Source organism: Sceloporus undulatus, chromosome 5, assembly GCF_019175285.1.
Source record: "Sceloporus undulatus isolate JIND9_A2432 ecotype Alabama chromosome 5, SceUnd_v1.1, whole genome shotgun sequence".
Lineage (NCBI taxonomy): Eukaryota > Metazoa > Chordata > Lepidosauria > Squamata > Phrynosomatidae > Sceloporus > Sceloporus undulatus.
The window spans coordinates 4984586-5006998 of record NC_056526.1 but is presented as its reverse complement, the minus strand read 5'-3'; the positions used below and the strand labels follow the sequence as shown (position 1 = coordinate 5006998).

Sequence of the window (22413 nt, the reverse complement as noted above, 5' to 3'; positions counted from 1 at the left end):
AAGGTGAACCTATTATTTGGCAAGGTTTGTTCAGAGGAGGTTTGCCATTGCTTTCCCTTGAGGCTGAAGAGGTGTGACATGCCCAAGATCACCCAGTGGGTTTCATGGCCGAGCTGGGAATCGAACCCTGGTCTCCAGAGTCATAGTCCCACATTCAAACCACTAGTTCTCACAGCAGCTGTAAGGTGGGTTTTGTGTGGAAGAGTTGTTTTGCAGTCAAACTGAGAATTCCACCTTCCCCAAGGACCAAAACAGTGAGTTTTGCAGGCAGAAGCTGGCCTTATGTCTTTGTAAATCACTCGCAGGATGCCAGCCATGGTTTTTTAAAATGTGTGCATGACAGGACCCATCTGTTGGAAACACTAGGTCACAAACAGCCAGCTCTGCACGCTTCCCACTGATCTTGGGAGTAGAATCTCAGAAATGCACAGAATATAATAAAAATAGCCCTGGTAGAAAAGGGTTGTTTTTTTTACAATCTGTCCCAGATAAAAATGGTAATGCTGTTTGAATGATGAGCCATCATCAGAGACAGCTGCTAAGCATAGAAAGTAAACAGATTCCTTGACCAAGTACTGAAAGCATAAGAGACCTTATGCTTCCTAAAGATCATCTCTCCAGCAACTAAATGAGAAGCAGCCATAAATCTCTACAGAGTATGAAGAGGGTTAAAGATGAACCAGCTGGGAGCCATTAGCAAAACAGGTTGCTTTCAAATGCCAGCCTGCAGAGAGCACCCAGCAAACCCTGGAGAGCTTTCAAAAGGCATGTGTGATGGTAAGGAATCGTATCACAAGCGTGATCCAAGGTTCCCAAAGCTTCCCGCCAGCTGGCATCTGAGGACTTGAGACCAGGGAGGGAATCTAACGTAGCTTCATGCACTGTGCTGCGTGAAGCTCACTTATTATTCACAAATATTGCTTCTAGAGTAAATACAAGACATTAATGCATTTCCCGGTATTGGATTAAAAAGAAACCAAGACAGAGCTGTGACAGCACACTCACGCAATTCTCCCATTTTTCATGCTGTTTACCAGTTAACTGTGTGTGAGGAATATTAAGGGCACATAAATGGAGATCTTTAAAATATCGAGAGAGAGCAGGGGATGCTGTTTTTATTGTCTTGTTATACCTGTGTTGTTGCTATTCCCCACTGGCTGCCAAAGGTTTGTTTCCATAAGATGGTGTCCTGGATGCCAGTTGCTCAGGAAATAGCTTCAGGAAACACTTTGTATGTTGTCTGGAAACTGACTGGCACAAAAACACCCCCCAACCAAAGACTTGCAGTGTCACTCCGATAGTTGCCCCCGAAGGCCGATATCATCATCTGCAGAAATCCGAGTAGTTCTTGGTGGAAGATGTCCTCCATCTGTGTCTGGCTGTAGGAATACAGTGGTCGCTCCACATTCGCTGGGGTTAGGAGTGAAGGACCCCCATGAATGTGGAAAAACTGTAAAACAGCAACAGTATTATTTTTGCCTGAGAGAATACCTCTCTCCAGGTCCTCCAGTGCAACTCTATGGTCAACATCAGCCAGAAGTTGATCACAGAATCATGCTGGAGGACCTACAAATGCCTAGAGATGTCTTTTCTTTAGGAACATCTAGGTTCTCCAGCACAACAAAGTTCTGGCAAAGTTGCGCTGGAGGACTAGATTCCTAGAGAGAACAGATTAATCAAAACCGCAAATAATCAAATCCACAAAAGTCAAAGCTGCAAATGTGGAGGGCCAACTGAATAGACCAGTGGTCCCCAAATTGTGCCCTTTAAGAGATTTTGGACTTCAACTCCCAGAAGCCTCAGCCATATTGGCCAATAGTCTGGGATTTTGGGAGCTGAAGCCCAAAACCTCTTAAAGGACACAGTTTGGGGACCACTGCTATAGACAGATACATTCCCATTCCACCCACCTTTCCAGTCTCCACTAGCCATGAATGGCCCTTGGGGAGGACTTGTTGCATGTCTTCAGGTCATTTCCAACTTATTGTGACCCTAAGGCAAGTTTCTCCAGAGGGAGCTTTGCCATTGGCAGCTTCTGAGGCTGAGAGAGTGTGATTTGCCAAAGGTCACCCAGGGGGTTTACGTGGCTGAGCAGTGATTTGAACCAATGCCAAAACCACTACACTGGCTATGTGTCCATTATCAGGCAGAATTCAAAGTGCTGGTTATCAAGGATAAAGCCCTATATGGTTTGGGTCTGCAGTATCTGAAAGACTGCATCTCCCTATATGAGCTTTCCCAAGTTTTAAGGTCTTTGGAAAAGGGCTTTTCCTTTGTCCCACATCACCATCCCAAGTATGTCTGGTCTGGACAGAGGACAGAGCCTTCCCTGTGGCTGCTCCTGGACTATGGCATTACTTCCCAAGGGACAATCGGTTGTTCCCTTGCTGCTCTATTTTCAGGAGTAGGAAACTACCTTTTTATTTTTGCCTTTAAAAGGATTTTTTAATGGGAGTGTTGGACTTTGCTCTTTGTTTTCAACATCCTTCAAAAACAATTCTCAAATGAGAATTCAGAGACACAGCTGCATTAATCTGAAATATCAATATACGGAGGGATCTTGAGGCACCTTTGAGACATACGAAAGCTCATGCTACAACTTCGTTCGCTCAGTTAGCCTTAACGGTGCTACAAGACCCGTCCGCATACTGATTTTCCAATTAATTTGTAGGAGTTTGTCTGTTTCATTGTTTTTAAAGTTTTGCATTGTTTCAGTTGCATTATTATACAGTCGACTCTATGTACCCAGGGTTTTTTTTAGCCACAGAGTCAATCACACATGGCTTGAAAATATTCAAAAATAATATGAATTCAGAAAGCAAACCTGGTTTTGGCTATTGTATATTCAGGACACCATTTCACTATGCCATTGTATTTAATGGGACTTGAGCTTCCATGGATTTTGGGATCCATGGAGGGTCCAGGAACCAAAGCACAGCAGAAGCCAAAGACCCACTGTATATTATTTATGTTGCATCTTGTTTTTAACTTCTACCATAAGCTGCTTCAGGAGAGGAACAAGGTGGGATACAAATTTAAAAGCAATAAACAGGGCTTTTATGGATATGTCTGCAGCAAAAGGAAGAAGAAGGAAATGGTAGGGCCACTAAGTGGAAAAGATGGCAAAATGCTAACAGAAGACAAAGAAAAGGCAGAATTACTCAACACCTTCTTTGCCACAGTCTTCTCAGAAAAGGCAAAGGGTGCTCAACCTGAGGATAATGGAGCAGAGAACAGGATAGGGGCATTTCAGTACAGAATAAGTAAAGAGATAGTAGAGGAACACCTTATTAATCTAAATGAATTTAAGTCTCCGGGACCAGATGAACTCCATCCAAGGGTATTAAAAGAACTGGCAAATGTAATATCGGAGCCATTGGCAATAATCTTTGAAAACTCCTGGAAAACAGGAGAGATCCCAGCAGACTGGCGGAGGGCAAACGTTGTCCCCATCTTCAAAAAGGGGGAAAAAGAGGATCCCAACAATTATCATCCAGTTAGTCTGACATCAATCCCAGGAAAGATTCTGGAGCAGATCATTAAACAGAGAGTCTGTGAACATCTAGAAGGCAATGCCGTAATCACAAAAAGTCAACATGGGTTTCAGAGAAAGAAGTCATGCCAGACAAATCTTATCTCGTTCTTTGATAAAGTTACCAGCTTGGTAGATGAAGGGAATGCTGTGGATATAGTATATCTTGATTTCAGTAAGGCCTTTGACAAGGTTTCCCATGACATTCTTGCAAACAAGCTTGTAAAATGTGGGCTAGACAAAGTAACTGTTACATGGATTTGTAATTGGTTGACCAGCCGAACCCAAAGGGTGCTCAACAATGGCTCTTTTTCATCCTGGAGAGAAGTGACCAGTGGGGTCCCACAGGGCTCTGTCCTGGGCCCAGTGCTATTCAACATCTTTATCAATGACTTGGATGACAGTATTGGGGGCATACTTATCAAATTTGCAGATGACACCAAATTAGGAGGAATAGCTAATACCCCAGAAGAGAGGATCACAATTCAAAATGACCTGAATAGACTAGAAAGCTGGCCCAAAGTTAACAAAATGAAATTCAACACAGAGAAATGTAAGGTATTGCACTTAGGGCGGAAAAATAAAATGCACAGATATAGGATTATGGGGGACACCTGGTTTAAGGAGACAACATGTGAAAGGGATCTGGGAGTCCAAGTAGACCACAAGTTGAACATGAGTCAATAGTGCGATGCGGCAGCTAAAAAGGCCAATGCAATTTTAGGCTGCATCAATAGAAGTATAGTGTCTAGATCAAGAGAAGTCATAGTGCCACTGTATTCTGCTCTGGTCAGACCCCACCTGGATTATTGTGTCCAGTTCTGGGCACCACAATTCAAAAAGGATGTTGAGAAACTGGAGCGTGTCCAAAGGAGGGCAACTAAAATGGTGAAGGGTCTGGAAACCATGTCCTATGAGGAGAGACTTAGGGAGCTGGGGATGTTTAGCCTGGAGAAAAGATTAAGTGATAAGATAGCTCTGTTTAAATATTTGAAAGGATGTCATATTGAGGAGGGAGCAAGCTTGTTTTCTGCTGCTCCAGAGACTAGGACCCAGAGCAATGGATGCAAGCTCCAGGAAAAGAGATTCCACCTCATCATTAGGAGGAACTTCCTGACAGTAAGGGCTGTTCGACAGTGGAACAAACTCCCCCGGAGTGTAGTGGAGTCTCCCTCCTTGGAGGTCTTCAAGCAGAGGCTGGATGGCCATCTGTCGAGGATGCTTTCATCTGGATTTCCTGCATGGCAGAATTGGGTCGGAATGGATGGCCCTTACAGTCCCTTCCAGCTCTATGATTCTATGAATGTATGATCTATGAATATAACAGAAAAACCCACAGCAAGACAACCTGTCTTTGAAATAAAATCCTTTATTACACCATATATATTCTCCTCACCTCCGGTAAGCAGGGAGTTCCTATCTTCCCTATCTTGCCATACATCCCTCTCTTTGCTTGTGCACATTTCTTCAAGTCCCTAGTAATCTTTTCAAGTGTATAAAAAAGGCATTTCTTTCTCAAATATAGCCTGAGCACTTCTATGTTCCAGTCATGACCCTGTTGAAATGATGGGGCTTCACCTGGCTCAGCAACCATGGGAATGATAGAAAGGGGGTTGCTAAAAGGGATGCACAGAAACCTAATGTACAGACAATTTTTGTGGGTCTCACAGCTAATGTCCATGAAGGAGGGAAGCTCCTAATAAAACCAATGTAATCGCAATAGATACACACCCATTATCCTAGTTCGCGGCTGCTAGTTGCCTAAATTGTGAAGCTACCTGAGGACACTCACCTGGTCATGTGTACCTGCAACAGCTGTTACGCCAAACACAGGTGAATTATTTTATTATGAAGCGCTGGTGTCCACATGTTCAGGATCCCAAGGAAATGCATCAACCCCTTTGGAGCATCTAGAGCAAAGCAATCCACAGACTATGTGCCTGTTAATTTAGAGGAATCAACATGGAAATGCAACTTTTGCAAATAAAGAGGGCCACATGTATAACTCCCAAAAGACGCATGGCATTTTTGGGGGGGGGGGGGGGGATGCTGTGGATCATTCCTTTGTACACCAGAATTTCAGGGAATTGTACTCTTGTAATATTACAGTATGCAGACAAAGTGTTTTCCGATGTACACGGGAACACAAAACGATGCATATAATCTAACAATTAATTGTGCGGCATATATGAAAGCAAACCCCTACGGTTCTTTATGGCACTAAATAAAGCATTCAAAATTGCTTGTAAACACAGTATATAAATATGCATGAACCAGCGTGAAAGTGTTGTCTTTAAAGGATAACAGGCATTAACACAAAAAATTAAAACACCTTAATAGCTGGTGAAGTGAACCAAGTTCAACATAATGGAACAGAATAAGAGTGGGAACGGGTGGACTACAATCCCCAGCATTCCTTAATGTTAGCTGTGCTGGCAAAGGCTGCTGGGAGTTGCATTCCAATGAACCTCAGAAGGCTACCTCTGGATTAGAATGAGATGCTGCACAGGGATTCAAAACACTATGTTATATGTACAAGTCATTACTAGCTTCACGGTACGGTCTCAAGAAAGACCATAAATTGGAGGGACTAGTTTCACATTTTTATCCCAAAAATGACCCTCAGCACCCAATGAACAGGAGCATCGGAAGTTGATCCAGTCCCTTTTAAACTGTTTTTAAACTTTATCTTGGTTTGTAAATCAACTTTCCCGATGTGTTGTAGTCACATAGTTTGTTCACTGTCTCAACCTGGCAGCATCTCAAACATTGACCTACAGAACAAAATAGCACCTGGAGAGCAAACTGGAGTTTGGACACCTTACCTCTTTGGACTACAAATCCCAGAATTGTTTAGTCAACATAGTCAGTGACCAGGCTGGTTGAAAGATGCTGGGATTTCTAGTCCACAAAAGTAACACCTTCAAATAATGCTTGCCTGCCACTACAATCCTAAGTATGAAGTGTGCCGGGAGTCAAAAAATACCTGGAGGACCACACATTCTCCACCTATCAGCTAAACCATAACAGGTTTCATCTCACAAAATTTCTATTTGTTCACCTCAACTTGTCATATCCTTTTCCCAGAAGATTTCCCCGTTCCAGGGAATCTGTTCATTTGCTTGGCATAGCCAAAATCTGTTATTTTTGTATTACAAAAATCAATCCCCCACTTCCACGAGAAGGGAATCCGCCATTGGGCTGCATTGCAGGGAAAAGAAAACTCGGTTTGAAAAGGTCCCACTTCCAAAGAAGGAGACATGGGCCATCCCAGGGGTGTTCCCAGTCATTCCTGCTTCTTCTCGTCTTTCTTTCCCTTCCCATCCTGCAGAGATCTGACGTTGTTCCAGACTTCTGTGTACATCAGCGTCCCCACAAAGACAATGAAGGTCCCAATCCAGTGCCAGACAGTAAATGTATTCCTGAAGTAGAGGATGGAGAAGATGAGGCTGACAAACTTGCGTAGTGTCACCACCAGCGTGACTGTCAGAGAGGTGCACTCTGTGGTCAAGATGAAGACGCCTCGTATGCAGACATATCTGAGGAAGGGGGCAAAGTTAAGCAAAAGACAAGGCAAGAAGGATGTCTGGCAAACTCATGATGATGGGATTCATGCATGCTGGATGTTGGCAGCTGGTCCAAAGAGCTGTACTGTAGTCAGATTGCTGACAAGGTTAGTTAGAGAGAACAAACAATTGCTTATTGAAGAAGCTCTGCTGGCTACCTGTTTCGAAGCCCATTTCAAAGTGCTGGCTATGACCTACAAAGCATCTTCTAAAGCCCTATATGTCTTGGGTCTAGGTTAACTTAAGATCCCTATTATCTCTGTATCAGCTTACCTGCATTTTGAGATCTCTAAGGAAGACCTTTCCATGAATGTGGAGAGAATGTGTCTATCATAGATTCATAGAGGTGTAAGTGACCCCAAAGACCATCCAGTCTAACCCATTCTGCCATGCAGGAATACACAAAGCACTCCCAACAGATGGCCGTCCAGCCTCTGTTTAAAAACCTCCAAAGAAGGAGACTTCACCACTTTGAGGCAACGTATTTCACTGTTGAACAGCTCTGTCAAGAAGTTCTTCCTAATGTTGAGGTAGAATCTCTTTTTCTGCAATTTGCATCCACTGCTCCGGGTCCTAGTCTCTGAAGCAGCAGAAAACAAGCCTGCTCCATCCTCAGTGTGACACCCCTTTAAATACTTAAACAGGGATAGCATATCACCTCTTAACTATCTCTTCTCCAGGCTAAACATACCCAGCTCTCTAGCTCTCCCATCATAAGGCATGGTTTTCAGCCCCTTCACCATTTTGGTTGCTCTCCTCAGGACACGCTCCAGATTGTCAGCATTCATTTTGAATCGCAGTTACCAGAATTAGATGCAGTATTCCAGGTGAGGCCTAACCAAAGTAGATTAGAGTGGCACTATTACTTCCCTCTCATTGACATGACTCATCCATACCAGGGAGGGCCATATGCAGCCCACAGGATGCATGCGCTCATCCGCCACCCTCAACTGAGAGATTTCTAGAAATGTTGTTTTCATTTTAGGAGGGACAGTAGAGGAAAACAGAGGTATTTGGACTTTCTTGTGCTTCCTGTGGGGAGAGGAGAGGGGAACTGTCCCCTGGCCCCATGCAGTCACCCACCTCGGATTTATAGCGAAGCAAACAAAACCCTAGGCTTTGATCAAAGGGACCGGCAGTTTCCCTTAGCAAGCTCATGAGGGTGGGGGCTTTGCCCCTAAACTAAAGAGGTTGTCTACAGTTTATCTTTAAAGATGGGGAGGGAGCTGCCCCTTGACTATACAAAGGCCAAGTTAAGTGTTTTAACAGGAACTCTGTCCTATGAAGCAAACAAAGAGGAATCACAGCAAGATGTGAGATCCAGAAAACACATTTTGCCAATAAGGGATGACAGGAAAACATGCCCATTTACCTCAGTATTAACCACTGGTCAGCCATGTTCAAAAAGGATACTGAGTGATGACGTTCATGATGAGGTAGAACCACATTATGGGTAAGCTGAGCCCAAACCCTGGGATTTGGAACGGTTCTGGGGAAAACAAGAGAGAAAAGAAAGTAAAGGGCACTCCAAAGGCAATGACTGTCTTGGGACAACTCTGCAAACAAGAGAGAAGAGATGCATACACTAGACTGCACTCCCAACCCTCTTCACTTGCTCTTCCCTGCCTCCTGTGTTCTTCCAAGCCCCCCAAACTCACATTATAGAACAGCCCAAGATTTTTGCTGGATGAGACCAAGAGGTCAGTTTATTCCCAGGCTGGACAAAATGTAGATTTGGATATACAATGTAACCTGAGGTGATGCCCCACCACAGGGAAGCGTATCACTGTAAAGTGTGTTTATATGGTACTATGAAATTTATCTAGTGTTGCCTAAGTTGACATGAATGAGTTCACTCATGACTTTAACAATTATTGGATTTTTAAAGTATGATTACAAAGAATGGGGCAGGTGGGCAGGGGAGGGTGTAAATGGGAGAAGGGGAAACACAATATGAATGTAATCAGTCATATTAATAAAATATTAATATAAACTGAACCTAATTCCAAGAATACCTTGTCTGGAAACTGACATTTACAAAATACACATTCATGTATAGCTAAAGCAGAGAGATTTTCTGTTTCTAGCAGAAGGTGGACACAAAGCAGAGCAGAAGATGCATCAAAATGACCATTAGGAAAGGAAGAAGCTATGTAAGTAAATACACAGACCTCCTGGGGAATCCTTGTAAGTTGCATGAACTAATCAATTAATCTTTGGAAACTGTAGCAAGCTGCTGCTCTACAAGGTGAGCTAGAGATTTGCCTGCAGCCCTTTCCTCTTACCCAAAGCTGAGCACCACAAAATTGAAGAATTTGCATCTCTGTCTCCTGCCTGGAGACCCCAAAACTGGAGACTGAAGGCCAGGCCCTGAGATCTGGCAATCTTACTTGGAACTAAATTAGCAATGCTGAGTGGATTGGCAAAGGCCAAGACAATAGTCGCTGGTACAGAAAACTCACACATTAGTTGCTGGTGGTAGAATGGCAGGAGACAGCTTTCCATTTCATATCAAGAGACATGTACTAGCATGTGGGGCAGCTCTGAGAAAGCCTCCAACTTACCAGACTGGCTGAAGAGCAGTGCGTGCCTGTAGATGTCTGGAGCCAGCAGGAGGAAACCTGGTATGGGGAGTGCATGCTGACAGGGGGAAAACCAAGAGAAGAAATTTAGAGCAATGCTAAACCAACACAGTTCTAGGGAACTGTCTGAGTGGTCAGTATCTTCTGTCATTAAACACTGACCCAGATCCTATACTGAGTTGATAAAGATCAGACTCATCGAGTCAATGGAGTTTAATTACATGTGGGCTCAGCATTAAACAACAAATTCAATGGGCTCACATTAGTTGAGAGCAAATAGCCAGTATTGAGCCATTGGCTGCAGAATCCTAAAGGCAGAGGGGCCTCACAGGCCAACAGTTCAAACCTGACCCCAATAAATGGCTTTTTCACTGAACTACTGTAGATTCTTTGAAACAACAACCTTTGCTTGTTTTGGAGAGGAGCTTGGAAAGTTAGGGGCTCGACAGATGGGCAGCTCCGTGCCACCCATCTTTGCCCCGCATTGTTGCCACAGCAACCAAATGGTGCGACAACAACGCATTCCCTAGGGAGCAAAAAGAAGCTGACAAAAGCAGCTTTCTGAAAGGGGTTCGATAATTATTGAGTCTCTTCTGGTTCGAGACGTTTGAGCGGGGCACCAGCAAGATGGTGCATGGGCTCCGCTAGAAGGGCTGGGTGCATATGGATGCCCAGTCCTATAGAGTCCGTATATAGGCCCCAGACTGGCACAAAGCATGCATCTGTACTGGGCCTTACTTTCTAAAAAAGCATTTAAAGGTTACTCTATATTGCTGGAAAAATAATTGGTCATTGTTACCCATTACAAAGTACTGTACACACAATTAAATTGATGCATTAATCACTGTATTACTTGGTGCTTTTTAATTTTTCATTGCCTTATTTTTTTTTTTTAAAAAAGGACAAGATTAATGACAGAGTGGTATGAAACTTAAAAAATCGCAGTCAAATCACCTCTAACCTAAAAATGTACTTAAAAGGCATAGGCGGGATACAGACCTCCGCTTTGCGACGGTCTCCCGCCGGCGCCATTTGCTCTGCGCGGGAGCCGCAGCAGCCAAACTTCGCGGCTCCCGCGCGGAGCAAAAAAGAAGCTCCATTTTGGAGCTTCTTTTTGCGGCGCCTCTATGACATCGCGAGGCGCCGCTGGCGCATTCGCGACATCATAGGCGCCGCGACACGTCTGGATGCTATGCGTCCAGTACGTATAGATGGCGGCGCCCATGTGGAAGGGGCGCCGCCATCTTGTACGTATTGTATACGTACTATATAGCGGTTTGTATCCCGCCATAAATACCCTTCCATAACATCTGAACTGAGGACAAGAACTACAACATCTTCACCAAATGCAGGGCTAGGAGTAACATCATCTTTTCCCCTCTGTAACATTTTTGAAACATTTGCCTGATGAAGAATCTGGTGACGCTTTGAAAGCGTGTAACATGCATAATGTCCACTTTGGTTGCCCAATAAAGGTTCCACTGTTTTGTGGATTTTAGATGATACTGTACTTTAAAGGAACTGTTACATTAAAAAGGAACTGTTTTGTAAAAATGTCACCATTGTTTACAGCAATGATCAAGTAGTTTCGTTCTTATTTGCAATGCTACTTCTGAAATGTCAAAAAGTGGACCCTTTCACTTAAAGTATCTCCATATTTTAATTGTACCAACCCAATGGCAGGTCTAACTTTTTCCCACACTGCATTTCATCAACTGATCAGTCTCTTTGCATGAACGACCTGGCTTAAACTTCTACAGAGGCATTTAAAGGGGTGCCAAATGCAATTCTGCTACAACCCACAAAAGTCAGCAGATACTTACATTGTAGAAAAGGGCTTCCTTGGAGTGTTTGCCGAATTTTTTATAAAGGGTCTCCTGGAAGATGCCCATCCTAGCCGACATGAGCAGAGCAAAGGTCAATGCAGCAATACCTGCAACGCAAATGGTGGTGTGAATGTGCTGTGCTTGCAGCTCAGAGCAGACCTCCAGTGGTTCTCAGCATCTGCACAAGTTTTGTATTACTTGACTGAGAGTTCCTGCATGGCAGGGAGCTGGACTGGATGGCCCTTGTGGTCTCTTCTAACTCTAGGATTCTATGATTCTATAATGGGGAAAGCAGAATCAGGGTAGCTTGGTTTATAGTTAGACCAGTAAAGGCATTATGGAAACCATCAGTACCTTGACTTTGGTCTAAAACACACTGCAGAAATCATCCAGTTTGAGACCGCTTTAATTGCACTGGCTCAATGCTAAGGAATCCTGGGAACCGTAGCTTGTTGTGGCACCAGAGCTCTCTGACAGAGAAATATGAATGTCTCAGAAAACTACAGTTCCCAGAATTCGCTAGCAATGATCCAGGGCAGTTAAAGTGGTCTCAGACTGCATCATTTCTGCAGTGTGTTTTGGATCTTTGTTATTGTTAACTGCCTTCAAGTCAACTTTGATTTATGCAACCCTATGAATGAGATGGAGGTTTGTTTTCACATGGTTCTTCTTCAAATGAATCTGTCATCCTTTCATCTCTTTTATATAGTTTTGTGTATAGAAGATGACAGCAAAAAAGGAAGAACAAGAGACCTCTCCCACAAGATCAGAGAAATCAATGGGGAAATTTAAACCAAGAGTGAGGATAGAATAATAAAATCATAAGAGTTGGAAGAGCTCACAAGGGACATCATTACATGACCAAGTAAAAATAAAAAGACAATGGAAAAGGTGATGATGGAAATATACAATTCCCAGATACGAATCAAATACAGAAGAGAAAAAAAATGTTTTACCAATTTGTAACATAAGTCAATTAGTGCATAACATTAATTGACTGGCATTTGTGATCCCATCTCTCTCTCTCTTTCTGTCTCCCCGATGATGATGAATTACAACTCCCAGCATTCTTCACCAATGACTATGCTGATTAGGGTTGCTGGGAGCTGCAGTCTGACAACACCTAGAAGGCTACAGGATTCCCACCCACACTTTAAACAAAGGGATGGATTAAGCATTCCAGTGAATAAGTGTTCCAGGTGCACTTATTTAAAAACATACGGTCCAAACAGAAGTTTGGGGAGGTGAAGAAAGAATGAGAGAAAGAAAACAGATGAGTGTCTGAATCACTAAGTCTCTCCAATCCCTTGGGAAGGAGACAGGAGAGGACAGGCTTTCTCTATGGCAGGAGCTCCAGTTAATTTAATTGATGGGCATGTCTACATGAAAGCCCTGAAAGCATTACCCTAGCAAGCTTGGCTCTTCTGAGATTACCAAGAAAGGCAACCTTTATAGCAGTCTGTACGCACTGAATTATGCAAAAATGGAATTATACCCACATTATTAATTCAGATTGAGGAGTACAGATCAGAATTTAAATCCCATTTTGTTGCAGGATACAGTACTTGTTTCCAGGCCAAGCACTCTGGAAACAGGGAAGTACTACAGACTTGTTACTAGCACCATAAAATGTACTGCCTCACAAAAAGTGTTGGACATCTTTTTGACCATACACTCTGATGTACAACATTTGTAGCATGACAGAAGAATAAGCCCAAATTTTGTACAATTTTTATCACTTTGGTCAACTGGAGGCAATTGTAATTTATGAAAGATTACAAAGAAAGGATTGCAAGTTAATTTCACTGAATTATTCATTAAATAATGACTATTCCATACATTACTCATTTAAAGAGAGACTGGGAGGTAGATGACGAATGCATTTTTAAACAGGATGTGGAAAAAATACTCCACAGAGAAATGCAGTATTCAGTCATTGGCCAATTTGTGCTAGGCACAGTTGGCTTCTGCTACAAAATGAAAGAATGGAGAAATGCTCATGGGGAAATAGCACTGGGGAAAATACCAACCTAGCAACCACCAGAGGAAGGCAGAGATGCTCTCTTCTTCCTCTTCTTTGCTTGTAGTTGATAAGGAGCTCTAAAGATACAAAAGCAGGAAAAGCAAAATGCTCAGTTTCTACAAGTTTGTGTATAAATAGAAACATTCCTATAAAATCCTGTTTGGCCAATGCCTCTCTGTTCATGAGAGAGAAAGAGAATTGCACCCTGTAACTCAATATCAGGCATATTTTTGGTCAAATAGAGGAATCTGATTCTCCAGCCCAGAACCTCAAAATTTTTCTTTTTTGGACTACAGCTCCAGAATTTGGACTACAGGTCCAGTGGTGGCTAAGGAATTCTGGAAATACAGTCCAAATAATAGACTTCTCCAACTTCCATTCCAAACAGCAACCTGGTAAGACACATTGACCTCCTCAGTGAAGGTCAGGTGCTAGAATGACTTCAGGATTCATGACCATGGGATGCATGTTTTTGAGCAGAACATCCCCGGTCTAGCACTCTACCACTCTCTCATCCCCCCAGCCAGCACAGACTGGCTATGAGAGAGTCCTGGATGATGGGAGTTGTGGTCCAACAGATTTGGAGGGTGTCAGAGTAGGGAAGACTTTCCTTGAGCATAGCTGGAACGTTATACACTACAGCTTGAGTCCTGTTGGTTTGTCCCAAGTTGAATAGACCTACTGTATCAACCGCTGAATGGTGAATCGACACATAGGTATATCCCACTGATTCTATAGTTCCACCTCAACATTAGGAGGAACTTCCTGACAGTAAGGGCTGTTCGACAGTGGAACACACTCCCTTGGAGTGTAGTGGAGTCTCCTTTAGGTCTTTAAGCAGAAGCTGGATAGCCATCTGTCAGGGATGTTTGATTGAGATTTCCTGCATGGCAGGGGGTTGGACTGGATGGCCCTTGTGGTCTCTTCCAACTCTATGATTCTAAGTAAGGTTAACAATATGATTCATGCAAAAGCCTCCAAAAGAAATTAAAGGAAGGACTCTTTCTTCAGGACTTACACTTATGCATCCTCTCCCATCTTTACCTTAAAAAGGACAAACCTTTCAACCACACATAAGGGTTGAAAATCTACATTAAAAAAAAATGATGACAAACACATTCAAGAGGTGAGACAGATTTGTAATGTTATATATTGGTAATGTCATATATTGCTCACTACTGATAGCTTAGGAAGGCAGCAGAAAACGTGCCAGTCCTTACCACTTGTTTTGCAGACATGAAGGTGCAAATGAAGATTCCTAGGGATACGAGGGCTATGGAAGCATATTTGGAGACAGTGTACCTGTAGCAGAAAGAAGGCAGGTTTCAGCAGGATCAAAACAAGCTCACTGGATCCTAAATTTAGAACGTCCAAGCCAGTGTTCATGAAAATACTTGTCACTGCAGCCAAGTCTCACATTCATCTTACAAATTATTAGTCCAGGAGGAATAACAAGGAGGAGGAAGAACACATTCTTGGACCACATAGCTGCACAGCTACAGCTTGGGAAAGTTACTTTTTTGTCCGCCATTCCCATAATCAAACAGTCAGTAAATCCAAGTTCATAACAATCTGTAAAATGTGTACATTTGTTGCAAAATAAAGTCAACTCACCTCTTTTTCAGAATGATGATGCCCAGAGCCATGCTTGCTATCAGAGATCCCTGAAAGTAGAAGTAGGTTTGTGAGGGATATTCAGAGGGAAAGTGGAAAGAAGCATGAAGTGAGTTAAAAGGATTAAGGACTAGCAAATGCCAATAATTATCCCAATGAGGAAAAGATACAGAATAAAGGTTTGTATATCACAAGGCTTGTGAGGGTGGAATGTGTCCCTGAAAGAGACCAATTGAGATATCTAGATGCTTTTCCAGTTTCCATATTTCATGTACAAGCTGAATCCAGGTAAGACGGAGGCACTTGCTATAGGAACCCCGAATCCAGGAATGGAGTTGTGTCAGCCAGTTCTGGATGGGGTCACACTTCCCCTGAAGGATTCTGTTCGCAGCTTGGGGGTGCTTCTTGACTCGTCGCTCCAACTGACAGCTCAGGTGGATGCAACAGTCAAGAGCGTCTGCTATCACCTTCGTTTGATATGCCAACTGCGTCCCTTCCTGGAGCCGAGGAACCTGGAAACAGTTGTACATGCACTGGTAATCTCTCGATTGGACTTCTGTAATGCGCTCTACTTGGGGCTACCCTTGTGCCAAGTTCGGAAACTTCAGCTGGTACAAAATATGGCAGCCAGATTGATCACGGGAACTTCTAGGAATGACCATATAACACCGGTCTTGAAGTCCCTGCACTGGCTGCCTATTAGTTTCCGGGCAAAGTACAAGGTGTTGGTGATTACCTTTAAAGCCCTACATGGCTTGGGCCCAGAGTACTTGAGGGAATGCCTTCTTCCCTACTGTCCGTCTCGCACACTAAGGTCCTCTGGAAGAAATCTACTACAGCCAAAAAAATCTAGGCTAACATCTGTCTCCCAGAGGTCCTTTTCTACTACTGCTCCTAAACTATGGAATGACTTGCCAGAGGAGATCCGTCACATTTCTACTCTGGTAGCTTTTAAGAAAGCACTCAAGATGGATCTCTTCCGGCAGGCCTTTCCAACCTAGTTACCCTCCTCAGATATAAGAGATATTTGTCTCCTCATCTGTCTATTTTCCCCCGCCAGTGTTTCTGCCTATTTTTTGGTTGTTCAATGTTTTTAATGTTTTAAATGTTTTAATATTATTACTGTTTAATTCTGTTTCAGTACTGGGAATGGGGAGTGGTGGCAGGTCTAGGGTTTGATTTTTTAACTCTATTGTTATTTGATGTATTTTATTGTTGTAACCTGCCCGGATTCTTCTTGATTGGGCGGGCTAGAAATAAATCTATTATTATTATTTATTATAAGGAAGAGAAATATTTGACCAAGGTTATCCTGCCCTTCCTCTGCAAGGCATTTGTGTTTTCAGACTATGAAGATTCCAAATGACTTACTGTACATGATGGAACAGAGGGCATGCTTATCAAATTTGCAGGCAACATCACTCAGTCATAGGTAGTCTTTTGTATCTCTCTCAGTGGGTATGTCCTGACATTGCCAATGCAGTAAGCTTGTGTCAAAACCTACTGTGAATGCATGGTGAGGGGTGAAAGATGCCATGAGGTATCTGAAAAGTAACATTGACCTGTGTCTTAATTGCCAGGGGTCACAAGGAATGTAGGGATTTGTGGAAAACGACTGGGCAGGTGACACATGGGACAGAAAGTCCACAACTGGGATGGTCATCACATTTGGAGACTCTGTTGTAAGGAACAAAGCCAGAAAACAGAATGCAATTTCAGTATCAATGGCAGAAGCTGAATTTGCTGTTATCTGAAATCTGAAGTGGACTTGGAAACACCTAGGATAAGGAGATACTTAAGCTTCTAGTCCCTGATAACCTTAGCAGAATCAATAGCCACATCCTTGGGTTGTGCTCTTAAGGCGTACAGAACCGGAAAAAAATCTTTTTGAACAACATCTCCCCAAAGTTGCTCTCCACCATGATCTCTGGCCATATGATTCTGGGAAATATGTCCACAAAAGCAAATTTATCAAGCTCTGCTACAGCACAGTGGGATAGCAGGTATCATGACGTCAATGTGAGCGTGTATTTTATAGACACCAGGTTAAAGAACACATCTTCTTGGAGATATTAACTTAAATCAATGTATAAGCAGAAAAGACCATTCAAGCTCAGTTTAATTGTTAAGTGTGAGTATTTCTGGGTCAGGGAATGCAAATTCCATGCACTTCTCTCCTTTACAATGGATACAAAACCTCTAAATAGATTAAAAGCCAGACGGCCTGCAAAAATCCATCCAAAGCCTTCTGTTTCCTGCTTGTCTTGAAACACAATATGTCATAGAGAGAAAAAGACTTTCCCTGAACAAAATGCTTCCCAGTTCTGCAGGCAGGCAGAAATCCTAATGCATCCTTCTTCACACAAACATCTGACAGGACACTTCAATATAAAAAAAATCCCCTGCTTTTTGGGGAAAACCAGGTTTGGCTGTGAATTTCCACCTGCTGGCCTGGAAGAGATTACGGCAATTCTTCAAAACTGAAGTGCTTGATAAGAGCTGAGACTGCTAAATGGAGCCTTCATGCTTAGAGGTAGTGTATCCCCCCCCCCATACAAGGTGGAAGAATAACCAGCAGAGTGAAAATGCATTGCCTTCTGCTTGTTAGCGCCTTAAGACAGTGGCTCCCAACCTTTCCCTTTATCAAAACCACTGTGTCACCACTGAGAGCCAGCAAGGTGTAGTGGTTTGAGTGCAGGATTACAATGGCAGGAGACCAGGGTTCGGATTCCTGTTTATCCAAAGAAACCCTTGGGCAATTCAAGGGTGATCCTGGGCAATTCACACTTTCTCAGCTTTAGAGGAAAGCAATGTCAAACCTCCTCTGAATACATTTTGTCAAGAAACCCTAGGATAAGTTGAAGTTGACTTGGAGAACTTAAGAACAACAAATGCCATAACTGAAAACTTTTGTGGACCTCAGCATATGCAAGCTTTAAAAACATTTTAAACTATACTGTGGAGTGTAATGGGGTCAGTCCTTCAGACATGCACTAATCCCCAATTGCAGCAATGGCCCCAGGACTATCATTCGGACCTTCACAGGTTTGGAACCACCATCTTCAGCCATTCAACAGGCTGCCACTGGAAAAGATTGCCAATGTAGTTGGGATTCAACCAGGCAATTCAGATGTTCCAAACTGAGGAAAAGTGGAGTTGCAGATGTGCAACTACTGCTCCCATCATCCCAAACAAATGGCCAAGCTGGCTGGGACTGATGGAAACTTAAACCTGGAATGTCATATGTGTTGCACTCTTGTTTTAATTTATACATGGAGAAGAAATTAAAGGTAAGACTCACCGATCTAAATATCATATGCAACGGCATTGCAATGTTCAAGTTGAGGGCATAGTTATTCACTACACTGACTGTAAAGAACATTGCCACCATGATGAGGTAGTACCTAGAAAGAGAGCCAGGAAGAATTGAGGCAGTGATATGGGTTGGGGAGGTTTTAGGGAGTGGGGGAGATTCTAGAATTGAGAAATGAAGATGCATCCTTTCCCACCCACTAGGTCTGATAACATCCCATTTAAGATCCAACATACTTGATGGGAATAGCAGGCTGTTTCCTTCCAAAGTTTGCTTCGAAGATGAAACCCTCCACAGCGATGAAAAAGAACTGGGCGAATGTTACTAAATTTCCACATCCTGGAAATTTCCTGTGTTTGAGAGAGAAAGAGAGGGAGAGGGAGAGAAAGAAATAGGCTATTTATGGCTGCACAAACTGGATAAATTAAATTATGCCCCAAAGGCTTTAATTGAAAAAAAGAAAATGTGCTTTTACAGCAGTGTTGGTTCCAACTGCGACTCTAAGGGGAGGCTATTCCACAGCCAGGGTACCAGAGCAGAGAGGGCCCTCTCCCATGTCCTCCCACATGGCCCTCCAGCAGACCTTGCCAGAATAACATAGATTTATTTGTATCCCGCCCAATCACGGGGAATCCGGGCGGCTAACAGCAATAAGAGAAATATAATACAAAGAAAATACAATAAAATACAAAATAATCCCTTCCCGATTACACAGACATAATAAGCAATATAAATACAATAAGCAAGTAAAAGGATACTGCACAAGTTAAATAAGTAGAAAAATTAGATACAAAACATACTCCAATAATAATTAAACAAATTAAGTATAAAAAATAAAGCAATGCAAAAAACCAATTCCAAGATACATAACAATAATAATTGGTACATAACATAATAATCTACTAACAATATTCTACCCTCCCCTGGCAGTAAAAAGTTACAGTGTAATAGAAATACAAGACAGCAAAATACAGTACAATGGCAAGGGAGTTGTTATGGAGGATGGAGGATGGCTTTTTGAATATGCTGCCCCCCCTCAGTCCCCGCCTTCTGGTGCCTCAGCTCATTCATCTTCTCAGTCCTCTGGCTGGAGAATGGCACCAGCCTTGTCTATTATTATTATTATTGCATATGCATCAATCAGTCAGTCAATCAATCAATCAATCAATCAGTGCCTTTATTGCAGTCCATAGAACATGAAGCAATAAACAATTAAACACAGCTACACTGAAATGACATATAAATGTACAGTAAAAAAATCAATATAAATATTAAAAGCCATATACAATATGGAATGCATTAAATATATTTTAAAATATATTAATTATACCTTGTTTGCATATGCATTGTTCCCACCCCCTTTTCTTTCAACCGCCCCTGAAGGAGGCCTTACAAATGCTCCCTAGCCAAAACGGGGCACATTACAGAAATGAAATCATCTTTTACACATCTGGAGACCCAGACTCTCTTTTACACCAGTAAAATAACAACACCAACAGTTGTGCACCTACTCAGTTACGAATGCACAACTAAATAATATCTCCTGACCTAATTAGCCCCCAAGAAAACTTACCCGTATATACTCAACTATAAGTCAACCTCATGTATAAGTCGAAGGCAGGCTTGGGGGCTAAAATTATGAATTTTGATATGACCTGTGGATAAGTCGAGGGTAAAACTTAGAGGCATTGAATAAAGAAAGTAATGGTTGAAGGAAAGGAACACAATGTCAAAGAACTTATAAAATTCCATCAGGCATAACTGTTTGTGCTCACCCTAAAGGCTGGATGAATGAGAAAGCAGAGTGGGGCCAGTGCTTCCAGGACAGGTTATATTATCCTTTTTAAAATAAGAGTTAAAGTACAGTACTTACACTGAACCATGGAAGAGTCAATTCAGGTATTTTGGTCAATTATTTGTCTAAAATTTCTAGGCCAATACATGAGGATATACAGTGGTGGAGTCGCCTTCCTTGGAGGTCTTTAAACAGAGGCTGGATGGCCACCTGTCAGATATGCTTTGATTGAGAGTTCCTGCATGGCAGAATGGGGTCGGACTGGATGGCCCTTGGGGTCTCTTCTAACTCTAGGATTCTATGATTTGCCAGGCAGCAGATGCTTCAGAAGATAGATGCCTGTTCAACTAGTGTTCAGGGCAGTGGAGGCTAACTTTCCACCTTCTTTCACCAGCGACTGAGGTTGTGACAATCAGAAAGCAGGATTCCTCTTACAATTTCTTGTCGTAGCCTCACTCGCTGGTGGGAAGGGAGCAGAAATCTCCTCTTGCACCCTGATCGCCAGCAGAACAGACCTCCATCTCTTGGTTCAGCTTCTGCCTGGGAAAGTAGGTCAGAGGGACATCTATGATTGTGTCAATAGTGTTAGGATTGTGATTATGTAGTAATAGTGAATATGGAGCAATTACAGATCTGTAACTCTAGATCCAAAATCTGTAATTGCAATACAGAATGCCAGCCAAAAATATAGTTTTTGCATTCCAAAGAGGGAACCGAGAACCAATTGAAGGAATGAGCAGGAATCCAAGAAAATACAAGAGTCATGTGGTTACCAGGGCTAAGAATGCATAGAAAGATGGACACTGCGGCCCACCCAGACTCATGGAAAACCCTGAAACCAGCCCCTTCCATACATCCTTCTCACATCCCCAGGCTCAAGCTGAAAGGGATGATAGTGAGTTCATTACAGACCCTTTGACTATTCCAAAGAAAAACATTCTCTTTGCCCCATCACTAAACTAACACAAGCGAGCTAAAGACAGTCATAAAGAAGGTTGTGCACCTGGTTACATCAACAGTTATTCCAGACAGGTGTTTTATTGCCACTGGCAAAGCCTCAAGTCTGGAAACTGATTTATAATACAATCTGGCCGGGTGAGTCTCTCAGAAGAAAACAATCCTTAGTTTTTAAGAGGGCCAATTCTGAATAACTACTCAAAGCTTCATGCCTTCTTTTTACTAAGTGGAAGCTACTGAAAGAGACGCTCAACTTGGGAAATAAAGCAAATTAAGAGGACTTCTTGAAGTGCCCAAGTCCTGAGTCTCATGTCTCAGTTGGGATGCCAAGTGTGGCCCTACATCTACTCTGGGAGGAATATTAGAAGGGCTCTTAACGCAATCCACAATGTCAGATGTGCATTTGCTTACTTATTCTCCAATGAGATCTATGCCATCCTATGTCAGCCTCTGCACTACACAAAAAAGACAGTCCCTGTGCAAGAAAATAAATGGAGACAAATCTGCCATTAGAAATGGAAATACCAAAAACAACCCCAAAACCAGTTGAACAGCATTTCAACCTTCTTGGGCATGCAATACAGAATTTACAAGTTGCAGTTCTTGAACAAGGAAATTACAAAAGAAGACTAGAAAGAGAAAGGGCAGGATCTTCATTTTTGTGGTGTCAGAACCTATTGCTTTTCTTTCCCTGTTAGTTCTGCCTCTGGTGCCAATTCTTCTGTGAACATCTTAACACCAGGAAACACATTTGCTTTGTCAACTGAGGCATCACAGTGTTAAAAAGAGGGCTGGGAAATGCAGGTTCCTTTTTTCTGTTCAAGGAAGAGAATGGGAAACCTAATTTGGCAACCTGAAAAAAATTCTCATTTGCTAATCTTAGGGCTGATATGCTCCTGGTCACTGTGACAGATGCAGAATGTATTGCACTTAGTGACATGATCAGGGCTGATCCCTAGTTTTCAAGTTTGGGCCCTGAAATTTCAGGGACCAGGATGCTCCCGGTCTGGCAACCCATCTCCTATTGTGCTGATATATTTTTAGAGCTGTCGCCGGAGCATTGGTATGTAAAAAGAAGGTATCAGATTCAACCACTAGCATTTGTAGGTTAGAAAAGTGAAATTTAAATAATAATAATAATAATAATAATACATTTATTTTCCCCAGTGTGGGACTCAAGGCAGCTTTAACAGCTTGGGATGGGG

General features: G+C 42.6%; 1 protein-coding gene across 4 annotated transcripts in view; it reads right to left on the bottom strand.

Annotated features, from left to right (window-relative positions):
* Positions 1-1098: 1098 nt before the first annotated feature.
* The window catches only part of SLC35B4 (solute carrier family 35 member B4), a 25695-nt gene continuing 4380 nt past the window's right edge, over positions 1099-22413 (bottom strand). Inside the window, exons 2-10 of one of the 4 annotated variants that reach the window (XM_042468111.1) lie at positions 18693-18806; positions 18445-18547; positions 15144-15193; positions 14750-14831; positions 13537-13606; positions 11504-11613; positions 9663-9738; positions 8471-8587; positions 1099-1450 (exon numbers count right to left, since the gene is read on the bottom strand). In XM_042468111.1, the coding sequence (XP_042324045.1) occupies positions 8499-8587; positions 9663-9738; positions 11504-11613; positions 13537-13606; positions 14750-14831; positions 15144-15193; positions 18445-18547; positions 18693-18806 (694 nt within the window). In that variant the 3' untranslated portion in view covers positions 1099-1450; positions 8471-8498. Of the gene's footprint in view, positions 1451-5568; positions 7072-7094; positions 7198-8470; positions 8588-9662; positions 9739-11503; positions 11614-13536; positions 13607-14749; positions 14832-15143; positions 15194-18444; positions 18548-18692; positions 18807-22413 lie in introns of those variants that run through there. The other 3 variants (XM_042468108.1, XM_042468110.1, XM_042468109.1) reach the window with 3 other exon arrangements.